Below are 16,060 nucleotides of genomic sequence, written 5' to 3'. Positions count from 1 at the left end.
ACGCCCATAAGGACCCTTGGGGCGCTTCAGCAGGACGGAACGGGTTGGAACTTTCAGATAGAAATATGAACAAATAATCATCTCTAGGTCATTAGGAATCTAGTCTGGTCTCTAGACGTAACACAGTAAATGTCAATCCGGGACACTCAAATTAGTATGACTACTTTGCAACTACTTAGCATGTTAGCTAACCCTTCCCCTAACCTTAACCCCTGGCCAACAATAGCCAGCCAGCTAACATTAGCCACAACAAATTAGAATTCGTAACATATCATATGTTTAGCAAATTCGTAAGGTATTGTACTTTTAGAAAATTCATAACAAATCATTTGAATTGTAAAACGTAACATATCATACGACATGGATGGTGGACATCCAAAAATGAGTATACCATACGAAACGTAATATACTTGAATTGAATTTACCTACAGAATAATACGGAATGCTCTGAGACCAGGTTGAGGAGTCACATTGACTCTAGTCACAACATTCATATCTGCAACGTTGGAAAACGTTTGGTGACTGAACGTGGCCTTGTTCATTATTCAATGGGCGGGGAAAAGAGTACCTCGGCTACGGTGTATTCAAGACAAAGGGAAGTCGCTTCAACAGGGAAGTAGTTTAACCTACTTCTTATAGCCTGAGAGAAATTGCTACTTCGATCAATAAAAGCGTATTTGGAAGACGATTATTTACCTGGACGAAGGCTTTTACGATACAACAACAACTATGAAACAGGTGTGGAGCTGTGGTGTACTGTTCCTACTGCTCGCGGTACCGGTCCGCGGTCAGTCGGACGACGAGAAACAAGGATGCGCTTGGGATGTGGACACCAACCCCGACCAAGGTCTTGACCCAAAATCCCTTGAAGCTGGAGCCAGACATTTGGCTCACCTGCCGGAGATATCAGATAGCAAGGGGTGTCAGGATGCATGCTGCGGCAACCGGGACTGTCAGCTCGCGTTGATTGGAACCCCAGCGGATGGAACACCGGAGTGTTTTCTCGTCAGCTGCATGAAAGATGGAAAGGACGTCTGCGTGTTACAGTTCGATACACAGTTCAAGGTCTACCGCAAAAAGACTCAGCCCGAGACTACAAAAGTCGAAGTTGAAGCTGTTGTCCCCAGGGAAGTCAACTCAACAGGTATGCACATTGGTCTTTAGGACAATGGAAATTCAGGTGCGTCATTGGCACTTCTAGGGACTGCTTTAGCCAAGTAACGTTAGGCTAGCCTAGGCTATATCAGCCCTTTGCCAATAGCCGATTTTTTTGGGGGGTGGGGGGCAATATGGCTTATAAATTAGGGTCATGTGGCAGAGGACCATTCCACAGTTTTTGTCCTGGTTTTGCAATCATTTTTTACCTAAGGAGTCATAGTGTAAAAGTTAAGCACTCTAACAATTCAATATGACCTGGACTTTATTAAGCGCCTCAGTCAGTTTAAGTGAGAAAATGACTCGTGGACTACCACTCAAGTGTATACAGTTTTCTCTACTTGCTTCTTACAATACACATGAACCCAGTAGCGACCTGTGCTCATTCTTCTGGATTTCATTCTCATTATTTCTAGCTCGATCAATGGTGCTGTGTTTGCATCTCACATACATCATGCACTTTTTTGCATAAATTCGTAGCCAGGCCAGGTGCGTTTTACAAAGTGGAACAATTAGGAAAGAGTGGTTTATCTGTGCCTGGGGTATTGACTCCCATTGGAGTTTACAGGAAGTTGTTGTTGTGTAGCAACTCCACCCAATTTCTCTGGCACCGACACTTACTTCCTGATAGGTGAGCTTTCATGGGGACAGATGTTGCTTTCAAGACAACTGGGAACTCGGAAAACGAGGTCAAATATGACGAAATTCGGAGGTCTAGTCAAGAAAGAGGCCCGAGTTCCCGAGTTGGATGAGCGTTAAACGATTTTTTTCCCCCGTCGGAGCTCGTTTTTTCCGAGTTCCCAGTTGTCTTGAACGCTCGGAAGTCGGAGAGTTCCGAGTTCCCACTTCGCAGTTGTTTTGAACAACGTAAGAGACTGGGCCAACCAGTCAACCAGGTTTGCATGTGCACGACGGGATTGATTTGTGTAATCGGATGGAATGTTTTTCTGACGTGTAATCAAGTCGTGCTGAATGCAAATAATGTCCCAGAATATACATGTCTATAGTAATGTGTGCTAGGACACACAAACATGCCTACAGTACACAATGTCTCTCATTTGAAATGCTATGAAGCACATTGTGGTTTTGACTGTCCTATGTGTCCACCCTGCTCCATAGGTGTGGAGAGATGTGGGTCTCAGCTCTTTTTCTCCTGTTTTGTTTGTCCATTCCAGCTCTCATGGTTTCACTCGGTGTGTAAATCATAGGGAAATGAAAGCTTGAGAGACCTACAGTAGACCTATTAACTAACTCCCCTCCTAGAAAGGGGATTTTTCTTTGGCAGCTAGGCCCTCATCGTACATTTTATTTATACTTATATTATTTTGTATTGGTGTTTAATCAGATTTTCATCTTGACCGATGACGTTCACGATTTACTACTCTTTGACTATAAAAATGGCACTTTTTAAGCATGTAATTTAGGTGACAAATGAAATGTTTCCTTGTGAATTGAGCTGATCATCGTGACCAGCTTCAGTGTTAAACTATGGTCGGCTCTTTCCTCTTCCCACAGATAAGTGCCGCATGCCCATGGTAGTGGGTTCCTCCCATGCAACTCTATGCACAATGACGACGACTGAACAATTTTCCGCAGTAAATTAAACATTTACTGGGAAAAACTGTGCCGATGCAAAGTTTGGTAACAGAATAAAACCGAGGGCTCTTTTACTGTAAATGTGTTACCCAACTTTGCATCTGCAGTTTTTCCAATGTTTTTTTTTTATTTACTGTGTAAATTGTCATCGTTGTGCATAGTTTGAAGTCAATGGTTTTACATTTTTTTTTGAGTGAGTGTAATTCTGTCACTGTGGAAATGCCCCGGGTTAAAAGACATGCCATGTTAGGGTTAAGTATGTTTTCTTGGTAATTAGGCCAACCTATTCTTTTTTTTTTTCTCTCTACATCTTACATTTCCCCCAGCCCCAATTTGTGTATTGTTGATCATTATTTAATGTGCATTTAATCTCCCAAAGTCATAACTCCTAAACTGGATTTGGCAGTACGTGTTTTGTTTCAACTCAAATTGCCAAAACACAGAATGATTGTGTCAACACCTTTTTCAGCAGGCTAAACTAACTCTACTGCTTAGTGAATTCCCTTGTCTTTTTCACAGCAATCGGTAGTGGTTCTATTGTTGTTGCTTTGCTGTAGGGCAGGGATGAGCAACTTTGATGGGGGTGGGGGCCCCAAAAAATCGGAACTCATGGGCTAATTGAGTGACTGTCAGTGACTGACATAACAATAGAAAAACTGCTGATGCACAACCAAATTTCGATAGTGCATCTTGTGTATGCTACACTTAACAAAAATATAAATGCAACATGTAAAGTGTTGGTTTCATGAGCTGAAATAAAATATCCCAGAAATGTTCAATTTCTCTCATTTTGTACACTATTTTCTTTATATCCCTGTTAGTGAGCATTTCTCTTCTGCCAAAATAATCAATCCACCTGACAGGTGTGGCATATCAAGAAGCTGTTTAAATGGCATGATCATTACACAGGTGCACCTTGTGCTGTGGACAATAAAAAGACACTAAAATGTGCAGTTTTATCTTACAACACAATGCCACAGATGTCTCAGATTGTATGGCGTCGTGTGGGCGAGCGGTTTACTGATGTCAACATTGTGAACAGACTGCCCCGTGGTGGTGGGGTTACGGTATGGGCAGGCATAAGCTACGGACAACAAACACAATTGGGTCTGTACACAGTTCCTGGAAGCTAAAAAATGTCCCAGTTCTTCCATGGCCTGCATACTCACTAGACATGTCACCCGTTGAGCATGTTTGGGATGTGGGACAACATTCGGTCTACAATTTAAAGTGAATTAAATTTGAGTCTCAGTGTAATTCTGTTACCTTGGAAAGTGTGAAGTTTTAACCTGCATGACTATGGTAGTTTACTGCATATACTGTTGTCCTTTAAAAAAAATTGTCACAATAGCATCTTCTCCTTAAGGTCACAAGCCTTGTCAGTGGTCATACACAGAGCATTAAGCCTCTTGAAATGGTAATCTACTGTTCAACAAAGTGTCCCACTCCAAATCATAGAAACCTCCACCACAGTGCACCCCATGGAGGGACAGGGAGACAGGCCAAAATTAATCTGTGGCTTGTGTTCAGACACACTCACTCCACTAGGGTCCTGGCAGCATCCTTAAGTGCTTCACATCAGTCCAGCAGGCTTCTAGTCCAACTCATGTCTATGTTTTCTACTTTATGAGTAGGCTACTGAAAATAGAATTTATGGCTGTCCCCGACAAAAAAAATATATATATATATATTGGTTGTCTGTTCTTTCGACCAATCGAATTGCATCTACTGTATATGCATTGAGCTTTTCTGATGCTTTAAGGGTACTGTTTGACAAAACAATGAAGACACACATGACTAAAGGCAGTCCAACCGCAATTGATTTGATTGCGCCTTCTGGCTCAGGAAAAAAAAGACAGTGAGAGACTGTGTGACTAGCACCTGTTGTCTCTCTCCTCCCTGCTGCAGCGACCGCCACAGAACATCAATGTACAGCGCTGTGCGTGTTGCTGAAGCTGCAACATAATTACAGCCATTTGTAACTGAAAGTTACCTTACCGAATTCCCTAATTTGTTTCGCATTTACGTGACCAATAGGACCTATAGCATATCATAATCACATCGATAAATTGGTTAAAATGAGAAAATACTGGAGATCAAGAAGAATAAGGTATGGAGCCAGCTCTGTGTGCATTTTAGGCCTATGTGTACCAAACAGGTGTTGTTGGATTAGAAAATAATTTCTCTGACTGTTTGGAACAATGTAAGCAACACTAAATAAATTGTAAGCATGCCAGAGTTTCTAGTAAAGCCTGCATTACAGCGAAGACTAAACAGTCTCATTCATTCTTGAATGCAATTTCCGAAATGGAACGGTTTAGGCCTATTTATTGTTTTACGCTAATTATTCAACGGTCGCTTTGTTTTATTTAAAACTTAAACGCTTGATTGCATTTCACGTCATGAATGACTCGTGATGACATGAACAAATAAATGATTGATACTGTAGCCTATATAAGTATTGAAATATAGGCCTAAGTAAATTATGGTATTAAAACTAAATCAGGATGTGCTCTTAGGGCTACAGCTCAACGGTGGTTATACAAGGCTGCTATACTAAGCTTACTAATGATAATGACATGATCATAATTAATAACAATAAGGAGATCAAGGAGGATGATTATTATTATAGACTATCAACCAAAAACTCAAACAGGGAACAGAAGCTGGATCTGTCTTATACTAATATACAGTGCATTCTGAAAGTATTCAGACCATTCACTTTATCCACAAATTGTGGAGCTTACCAGTCAAATGTTTGGACACACCTACTCATTCCAGAGTTTTTGTTTATTTTTACTATTTTCTACATTGCAGAATAATAGTGAAGACATCAAATCTATGAAATAACACATATGTTATCATATAGTAACCAAAGAAAGTGTTAAGATTCTTCAAAGTAGCCACCCTTTACCTTGATGACAGCTTTGCACACTCTTGGCATTCTCTCAACCACCTTCATGAGGTAGTCAACTGGAATGCATTTCAATTAACAGGTGTGCCTTGTTAATTTGTGGAAATAATTTTCTTCTTAATGGGTTTGAGCCAGTCAGTTATGTTGTGACAAGGTAGGGGTGGTATACAGAAGATAGCCCTATTTGGTAAAAGACCAAGTCCATGTTATGGCAAGAACAGCTCAAATAAGCAAAGACAAACAACAGTCCATCATTACTTTAAGACATGAAGGTCAGTCAATCTGGAACATTTTCAAGAAGTTTCTTCAAGTGCAGTCGCAAAAACCATCAAGCTCTCATGAGGACTGCCACAATTAACTCAGGTCATTTTTAAAGGCTCAGTTGGAACAATACAACAGAACCAGGGCCATTTAATGTGAGTCTCAACTACTAAGCTAGTTAGTTTGACATCACCCTTTTGAGGTGTAGAGTGTTTGTCATGAGTGTGTCGAGCATAGCTAGTGTTATGATTGTTTGAGCTTACCCTATACCAAACCTGTTAAGCGACCTCTAGATGATGAGATTAACTGCATTTTTCACAGGGGTTGGCTTGAGCCGTGCTCTACAAAGTCTCACATCATAATAAACTGTTCACGGTCAGGCTCTTGCAGTTGGAGCTAATGTGTATATATCTGATCATATCTGTGCTGTGTCTATTGTCGCTCAGGCTTACTTCCACAAACATCCAATGAACCTCTTCTCTGGTTCCTTTGGGTCATGTGAGCCTTCTGGCATTGTGTTTTCCAAATTCTTATTGGACTAGTAGAAAATGTCTTGCCAAAGGATCTAGCATATTTAAAAAAATACAAAAAAATATTGAAAGATGTCTGCAGAAAGAATGGAGTGTCTCTTTTTGGTTATTGAACTACAGTAAATAAATTGCATTTATTCCCTGTAACACAATTACGGTAACGGAATTTCATCATGGGTCCTTGAGCTGTACTACACAGAAATGCATAATTATGGATATGAATGTAATTCTCTTCATAGTGACGTATCCTAAATAGGTAAACAAAGGTAGAAATCTGCAATATCCATTTTTTTTTGCATATTTAGGTCTTATTCTAAACACTGGCTATTATTTTAATGAGCTCCGCACTCAAACAAGACAAAATGTGGTTGGACCGGACCAAAACTGAACCAATTGTAGACGTCTGTTTTTATAAGTTTGGACATCAAAGTACAGCACAGTACAGTGTGCATGGTCAAAGAGCTCTATTTTCATGTCATCCAACAAATGTAAACGTCTGGAGCTTGCTAAACGGCATTGGCACTTGGATTGAAACCAGTGATATGGTCAGATTGCATGAAAATAGAACTCTTTGGCCACGCACACCAGTGGTGGGTTTAGTGTCAATAAGGATGCATGAGAAGAAAATAACCCCATACCTACTGTAAAATATAGTGGTGGATCTTTGTTATGGGTCTATTTTGCTTCCATTGGTCCTGGGGCCCTTGTTAAGGTCAACGGCATCATGAACTTTACCTAGTACCAGGACATTTTAGCCCAAAATCTGGTTGCTCCCGCCCGTAGACTGAAGCTTGGCCGCAAGTGGATCTTCCAGCAAGACAATATCCTCAAGCGCACATGAAAATTGTTAATTGACCACAAAATAAACGTTTTGCAATGGCCATCTCAGTCTCTGGATTTGAATCCCATTGAAGAACCACAGACGCCTAAAGTCCTCAACTGGCAGCTTCATTAAATAGTACCTGCAAATCACCAGTCTCAACATCAACAGTGAAGAGGCGACTCCGGGAAGCTGGCCTTTTAGGCAGAGTTGCAAAGAAAAACCATATCTCAGACTGGCCAATAAAAAGAAAAGATTAAGATGGGCAAAAGAACAGACACTGGACAGAGGAGCTCTGCCTAGAAGGCCAACATCCCGGAGTTGCTTCTTCACTGTTGACGTTGAGACTGGTGTTTTGTGGGTACTATTTAATGAAGCTGCCAGTTCAGGACTTGTAAGGCGTCTGTTTCTCAAACTAGACACTCTAATGTACTTGTCCTCTTGTTCAGTTGTGCACCGGGGCCTCCCACTCTTTCTCTTCTGTTTAGAGCCCCCCAAAAAATGTAATACTTTCTGAAGGCTCTGCTGGTCTCACTAAGTAGGGCTGGGCGATATGGCCTTAAGATCATATATCTTTTTCCAGACTTATTGTCAATTCAAGATACAGTGCATTTGGGAAGTATTCAGACCCCTTCCCATTTTCTTACATTACAGCCTTATTCTGAAATTGATTAAATACATTTTCCACCGATCAATCTACACTCAATACCACATAATGACAAAGCGAAAACCCAAACTCAACAAATAAAAAAACATTTACATAAGTATTCAGACCCTTTACTCAGTACTTTGTTGAAGCACCTTTTTAGCAGCAATTACAGCCTCGAGTCTTCTTGGGTATGATGCTACAAGCTTGGCACACCTGTATTTGGCGAGTTTTTCCCAGTCTTCTCTGCAGATCCTCTCAAGCTCTGTCAGATTGGATGGGGAGCGTTGCTACACAGCTATTTTCAGGTCTCTCCAGAGATGTTCTATCATGTTCAAGTCCAGGCTCTGGCTGGGCCACTCAAGGACATTCAGAGACTTGTCCCGAAGCCACTCCTGCGTTGTCTTTGCTGTGTGCTTAGGGTTGTTGTCTGTTGGAAGGTGAACCTTCACCCCAGTCTGAGGTCCTGAGCAGTCTGGAGCAGGTTTTCATCAAGGATCTCTCTCTATACTTGCCTTTGTTCATCTGCCCTTCGATCCTGACTAGTCTCCCAGTCCCTGCCGCTGAAAAACATCCCCACAGCATGACGCTTCCACCACCGTGCTTCATTGTAGGGTTGGTGCCAGGGTTCTTCCAGACGTGACTTTTAGCATTCAGGCCAAAGAGTTCAATCTTGGTTTCATCAGACCAGAGAATATTGTTTTTCATGGTCTGATAGTCTTTAGGTGCTTTTACTGAGGAGTGGCTTTCGTCTGGAAGTCACTTCTGTTTTTTAATTTTTAATACATTTGTAAACATTTCTAAAAACTTGTTTTTCGCTTTGGCATTATGCGGTATTGTGTGTATAGATTAATGAGGGAGAAAAATGTATTTGATACATTTTAGAATAAGGTTGTGATGTAACATGTGGAAAAAGTAGAGGGGGATGAATACTTTCCGAATGCACTGTGTGCGTGCATACATGCATGCGTGCGTGCATGCATGCATGTTCAATATGGTAGTTATTGCATTTGTCTGTTTATAAAGTTTACAAACTATAATTTAAAGTTGATCAAAGTTTAATATCTTCAACTTCTCAGATTCAGTTTTCAAATTCAGTTCTCTAATTCAGTTCTCTAAATTCAGATTAAAAACCAGAGGCAACATCCTGGTACTTTGACAGATGGGAAGGATAAGACCAAAAAGACAACATGAGAACAAGCGGACATAAATGAAAATTTAAATAAAATAAAAAACTGGTTCTTGTGATACAGGCATTTGGAATATTGTGCAAAAACAAACTTCTCGCCCAGCCCTAACTCCTAGGCATGCTCTGAATCCTGAATATGTGCATTTTCTTACTATGAAGATTAGCTAAATAAATTTGTCTTGACACATTGCATCATTGGTTAATAACAGGGAAGCTGATCTCTGATTCGCTGAGATTATTTTGCTATGCCAAAAGCAGAAGTACGGGCCTATTCAAGTACACTGGCTGGGTAGCATGTGATTTTTACGGCATTAAGGTCAACATACTGTATCCACGGTGACAGTGTAGCGTGGGATCACTGTAATTCAAACATGTTTGACTAATGTTAAAATGGGTCCCTAGCTGCCAGTTCTGAGGATCCTGCCAGTTCTAAGGATCTCCTTCCCAAGATGACATCAGATGACTTTATCGGCAAGTTGTCTATTTTTCTCACTCCTGTTTCTTTTTATTCCTGTTGTCTTCCCTTCCCTGTAAATTTAAATGGATAACTGTCCTAACTGTGTTTAGTGAATGATATGCTCGCTCTCCTTCCTATTCTCAATCTGTCACTTCCTGTTTTAGTAGTGCTGACCTTCAAACTTTTATTCTCCTGTCCAATTAGAGCTGTGCCAGGCCAGTCCAGAAACAGGGCCGTGCCGCGCCTCCCATCGCCACTACTACTACGACAGCTCCACCGGCGCCTGCCAGCTCTTCACCTACGGAGGCTGCCTTGGCAACAAGAACAACTATGATACCGCCGAGAGGTGCCTCGCCACCTGCACAGGTGCTCGTCAACCTCCCCCCCTCTGACACTACTCACCTCCCACCAACCCCAACAGGCCTCCCCACCCAGCAACCCCTCCCTCTCTGACATTGACTTATTTTTTTATTTTTCCAGTGACCGTCATCCCTGGCTCTAAGGGAAGGAAAGGGTCTGGTGCAAACAAACCTACAGATGAAAAGCGCATTGAATATAAAGGTAACTGGATAGAGGACATATATTTCTGCAGTATGGCTTTTGGCTAGCTCCTTTATGTTGAGTTTCAGTGTAAACCATTCCTCCTGCACAGTGTAGTTAGCTGTTCTGGGTTCAGTCTCAAACATGTCCTTCCTGATGTGATTGCCTTTTTCACAAGTTGAGGTCATCAGGTTTGAGATCAGTTCTGATTGTCCCCTGCCCCTCTCCTCCACAGATGCTTGCATGGTGGCCTCGGACTCGGGCCCTTGCCGTGCTGCCTTCACTATGTTCTACTTTGACCACAGCACTAGCTCCTGCCAGTATTTCATCTACGGTGGCTGCAAAGGAAACCACAACCGTTACCTCACACTGGACGACTGCATGGCCCGGTGCACTGGAGAGGACGGTAAGGATGGACTGCATTTCAGCGATATGACAAATAGGATGATAATATAAATTGTGTGGTTATGGGAGTGATTTTAAGTTAGCTTTTCAGCCTTCTCACAGAGTTCAAAATCCCCCTTGGAATGTTTCACATTTTGTTGCGTGACAAAGTGATTGAAATGGATTTCGTTGGGATTGTTTTTGTCATTGATCTACACAATTTACTTCATGATGTCAAAATGAAAAGGAAATTCGACAAATGTTTACAAATTAATATAAATATATACCCCTTTGTTTAGGCAAGCCTACATTAGTTCAGGAGTAACATTTGGCTTAACAAATCACATAATAAGCTACATGGACTCACTCTGTGTGAAATAATGAGGGTAGACATGATTTTGTTTTATGACGAACCCTTCCTCTGTCCCCCATACACACACAAAGACCAGGGAGCTTTTCAATAGCTTCATAAAGAAAGAAGGGCAGTGATTGGTAGACTGGTAACAATAACAAATGTAATGTCTCTTTAAGCATGGTCAAGTTAATAATTATGCTGTGGAGGATGTATTAAAGCCATCCAGACACAACAAAGAACCAGTAGTCTTTCCGAACTGAGCTGCAGGATAGGAAGGAAATGTCGCCATGAGGCCATTGGTGATTTTTTTAAACAGCTACGGGGTTCAATGGCTGTGAAGGGAGACAACTGAGGATGGATCAACAACATTGTAGTTACTCCACAATAGTGCTGAACGATTAGTGCTTTTTGAGGTTGGTTCGATTATTAAAAAAAGTCATAATCACCTCATTTTCTTTTAAACATTAAATGCATAATGTGGTTGAATTCTGTAACACGGAATAAAACAATGAACAAGTCTTATGGTGGTAGTGACTTCCCATGACTGCTTATCACTTATTAACCATCAGTTATACACAACAAATATTTTATTAAAATAGTCGTGTGAGTTACATTGTTTTATTCGATGACTTGATTGCATTCCAAGTCATCTCTTCTCTATAGAGCTGCTGTCTTGACAACGTCACTCTTTTAGTAATTCTTCAAAGTAAATAAGCATACTTTCATAACTGCTGAATACCAATACTTTGCGTAGCGACTGCTCTCTATGTATCCCCTCTCAATCCCCACGTTCTTGTCTCTTACATAGCAGACGTAAAAGAAACAGACCGGACAAGTAGCAATGGATTATGGTCAATGTAGTTAGTTTATCACAGAAAACGTGATAGTTTTGTAGAACATTGGCCTGTTGAAAACATTGCACAGTTCGTGCATGATCATATTTATATCTAGAGCAACTGCAGCGCAATAGGATGGCTCAAACCCGAAAATGAGTTCTCTAGTTCGTTCAGCCATTCCTATAGGCACTAAACCACGATAATCACCTAAATAACAGACTGAAAACAATATGAATATTTCAAAACATGCATTCACGTAATACTGCAAAAAACAGCAAAGGAACAACGTTTTTTTTGCACTAAGCCTCATGTTTGGGGAAAATCCAACAGAATACGTCACTGAGTAACTGCCGCCTTATTTTGAAGCACGGTGGTGGCTGCATCATGGTATGGGTATTGGCAAAGACCGGGGAGCTTTTCAGGATAAAATAAATGGGATGGAGCTAAGTACATGCAAAATCCTAGAGTTCAGTATGCTTTACACCAGACACTGGGAGAGGAATTCACCTTTCCTACTTGGAGACAATGAAATGTGAGCGTTCAATGCCTGCGCTCCCATTCCAACACCAAATTGAATATTCATGGTCTTCAGACTTTCAATAGTCAAGTCAACAAGATGGAATTTGGAAGGATGTTCACGTGAGGCAAGGATGTAGTGATATTTTTCTCTTTTCTGATTCCATCCTTTTCACAGGCGAGCATGGGCAACACAATGGCCGTAGCCGCTTGACACCAGGTAAGCTAACCTTCCTTAAGTTCTAGGCTGGCTGGGAGGTTTAAAGGGTTGTGTTCCACCGGGTGTGAATAGCAGCACTTAACAGTTCTGAATACAACTTCAGGAGAGTCTCTAAAGAGTTTTGGGATTCAACTTTTTTTGGGGGGGGGGGGGGGGGTGTAGTATGTGAACTTGGCTTGTGCGAGTCGGAATGGCTCCTAGGAGCAGAAGCCCATCTCCTGTTTCTGCAGCTTGAGGTACAAGTACAACCCCTGGACAGAACGCTAGTCTATCGCAGGGCATTACCACCAATCTCCTTAATGCTGAGTGCCTCAGGTCCCATTTGTACAGTCTTTGGTATGACCCGGCCGGGGATCCAACTCCAAACCTTTCAATCTGAGGGCGGACACTAACCACAAGCCACTGAGTTGGTCTCATTGAGAAAATTAGACACTTATAAACAACACCACGTGATGTGAAACCAAAGAGCGATAACGAACAACCGATACATTCACTGAGAATATACTGTGTAGAAAACCATTAGAAACACCTTTCTTTTGCCTCAATTCGTCAGGGCATGGACTCTACAAGGTGTCAAGTTTGCTGGTCGGCCTTTGGGACCGTTCTTGATACACAAGGGAAACTGTTGAGCGAGGAAAAACCCAGCAGTGTTTCAGTTCTTGATACTCAAACGGTGTGCTTGGCACCTACTACCATACCCTCTTCAAGGCACTTAAATCTTCTGTCTTGCCCATTCAGCCTCTGAATGGCACACACACACACAAGCCATTTCGCAATTGTTTCGAGGCTTAAAAATCCTTCTTTAACCTGTCTCCTCCACTTCATCTACACTGATTTTGAAGTGGATTTAACGGCCAATAAGGGATCATAGCTTTCACCTAGTCAGTGGAAAGTGCTGGTGTTCATAATGTTTTGTACACTCACTGTATACTCCCCTACGTATTTATTTGGACAGTGAAGCTACAACTTTTGGATTTGAGATCAAATGTTTCAGCGACAGTACAGACAGAATGTCACCTTTTTGAGGCTATTTTCATACATACAGTGCCTTCGGAAAGTATTCAGATCCCTTCACTCTGCTTCAACAGAGTACTGAGTAAAGTGATTTAAAAAATAAAAATGTATTCAATTTGTCCAAATACTTTTATAGCACTTTCAAATGGGAGGACTAGATACATAAAGTGATTTAAGTGGTAAAACGGGTATTTATGAAAATACCCTCAAATAAAATATCTGTACTATTGCCTCATGAAACGTTTGATCCAAAATCCTGGAGTATAGAGCCAAATTAAAAGTTTTAGCTTCACTGTCCAAGTAAATATGTAGGGGAGTGTCCTTTAATAAATAAATGCGTCCCTCCTTCCCCTCCAGCGTTCTTCCTGGTGGCTACGCTGGCAGTGATTTCAGCTCTGATCCTGGTTGGTCTGATCCTCATCACCATCCGGCGCTCCAGGCTGCAGCATGACCACCGCCTCCTCAGCGACAAGGACCTGCTCCCCTACGAGCAGCTGTCTGAGGAGCAGCTGTCCGAGGACGAGCTCCCCAAAGTGAGCACCGCACCATAAGGAGGGAGCCCCCCCTCCCTCCCGCTCCTGCAGAACACTATAGAGCCACTGTCACCTCACTCCACTGTCACTTTCCATTCTAAATACTCACCCAGAATGCCTGCATCTGCTGATTTTGTCAAGGGATGTATTCATATACAATGGGAAAGTGTTAATTTGTTAATTGTGGCTTTTTGTCCGAACAGCCACTGTACTAATTACTTAGATAAATTGAACACCTGAGAGGTGTTTCGGCCAGGGTTTGACGTTTTAGTGAGTGATTTAGACTGTGCTTGACTTTTTCAGATCGTAGTGAATTTCTGCTGCTGTCATTTACCTTTGTTTATTTAAAAGGCTGAAAATTTGACGGGCAGTCTCCCGGTCACAGATTAAGCCTAATCCTGGAGTAAAACACCAACTCAATGGAGAATCTCCATTTAAAATACTTTTTAGTCCAGGATTAGGCACGTCAATGTGTGTCTGGGAAACCTCACCTGAATGTGGTTTTAAAACCCTTTGTGACCTTTGCTTTAGTTAATGAACGAACTGCTATTCTATGCAATCTTTTACCTGTGAGATGTTATTTTGTATGCCTATATTCAGTGGCAAAATTGCCTTTTTAAATCAAAATATAATAAAGTAAATTTTAATGAATGACTAAAATATGTAATTCAACATGTTTGACTTACAATTTAAATCTTAAAAGTGACATGGATGACATGACCATTATTTTTCATGACTTACACTAATACCAAACACTTATCTCCTCCATATTGAATGTAAATGTTCAGTGGCTTATTGTGGGCTTCGCTGTTCTACTTGTAATTCAGCAGAGAGATGGATGATGTCAACAGTGCGTTCTCTGTATTAACTACTGAATGCATTTAATAAAGAAATTTGCAGAATGTCTCTTTATAAAGCAAATTCTGTACAATGCAGTGCAAAGTGCTTCACATACATAATGACTAAAACATAATACATTTATAAATGAAGATGGTAAAACAGTAGACAATTGAAAGTGCCCTAGGTAAAAGGTATGAGCTTTTTCTTAATGTCAACAGTTTGTCAACTCACCCCCATCTGCATGTTTTACTAGAGATTGGAGAGGACAGGGCTGGAGTTGTTCTTACCTCTAGAGGGCAGAAGTGACCATGATACATGCCAGTGGTGGAAAAAGTACCCAATTGTCATACTTGAGTAAAAGTAAAGATACCTTAATAGAAAATGACTCAAGTAAAAGTGAAAGTCACCCAGTAAAATACTACTTGAGTTAGTCTAGAAGTATTTGGTTTTAAATATACTTAAGTATTGAAAGTAAAAGTATAAATCATTTCAAATTCCTTCTATTAAGCAAACCAGACGGCACCATTTTGTTATTTTTTACATTTACGGATAGCCAGGGGCACACTCCAACATTCAGACATAATTTCCAAATTAAGCATGTGTGTTTAATGAGTCCACCAGATCAGAGGCAGTAGGGATGACCAGGGATGTTCTCTTGATAAGTGTGAATTGGACCATTTTCCTATTCTGCTAAGCATTCAAAATGTAATGAGTACTTTTGGGTGTCAGGTAAACTGTATGGAGTAAAAAGTACAATATTTTCTTAAGGAATGTAGTGAAGTAAAAGTTGTCAAAAATATAAATAGTAAAGTACAAATACCCCAAAAAACTACTTAAGTAAAAATACTTTAAAGTACTACTTAAGTACTTTACACCACTGATACATACTCAGGATCTTCCTGGTGAAGAAACTAGACTGATATTTGAGGGCGCTCCTTAAACTGACCCTATTAGTACATTTTACGTGAAGTTTTTTTCTACATCAAAACATCCTATTCAGAATGATCATAGTAAAGTAGGTTCTTAAATGCCATTTGTATTTCACTATCAATTTATCACTTTGCACATTTCGTCGCCACGCAAAAAAGCTCATAACCTCTTAGTTTATTTTGATGGGGTGAGTCGTTTTGTATTAATTGCAGAAATGGGCTAAACATTTTCATTCCGATTTTGAAAATGACCTAGCTAATTGAGCAAACTTAATTCTGTATGAATTGGTTCCAGGCCTGGGAAATGGTTAGTGATAAAGTAGGT

At 40.8% G+C, this 16,060-nt stretch overlaps 1 protein-coding gene across 1 annotated transcript; it reads left to right on the top strand.

Moving 5' to 3' along the window:
• The first annotated feature begins 533 nt into the window (after positions 1–533).
• LOC115163082 (kunitz-type protease inhibitor 2) lies at positions 534–14,870 on the top strand. The gene is made up of 7 exons (XM_029714678.1): positions 534–1,144; positions 9,514–9,582; positions 9,773–9,934; positions 10,049–10,129; positions 10,344–10,514; positions 12,378–12,419; positions 13,791–14,870. Exons 1-7 carry the CDS (start codon positions 730–732, stop codon positions 13,982–13,984), a joined length of 1,134 nt encoding a protein of 377 aa, XP_029570538.1. The 5' UTR covers positions 534–729; the 3' UTR covers positions 13,985–14,870.
• Positions 14,871–16,060: the final 1,190 nt, after the last annotated feature.

This window comes from Salmo trutta, chromosome 26 (assembly GCF_901001165.1).
Source record: "Salmo trutta chromosome 26, fSalTru1.1, whole genome shotgun sequence".
In the NCBI taxonomy this organism is placed as follows: Eukaryota; Metazoa; Chordata; class Actinopteri; order Salmoniformes; family Salmonidae; genus Salmo; species Salmo trutta.
Note: the sequence above shows the minus strand (reverse complement) of the source record. Positions and strands in the feature narration are given on the sequence as shown.

Coding starts and splice junctions, on each gene's coding strand:
- LOC115163082 (XM_029714678.1), top strand. CDS start 730: ATGAAACAGGTGTGGAGCTGTGGTGTACTGTTCCTACTGCTCGCGGTA. Junction 10,515..12,377: donor CCGGTGCACTGGAGAGGACG/GTAAGGATGGAC, acceptor TCCTTTTCACAG/GCGAGCATGGGCAACACAAT. Junction 12,420..13,790: donor CCGTAGCCGCTTGACACCAG/GTAAGCTAACCT, acceptor CTTCCCCTCCAG/CGTTCTTCCTGGTGGCTACG.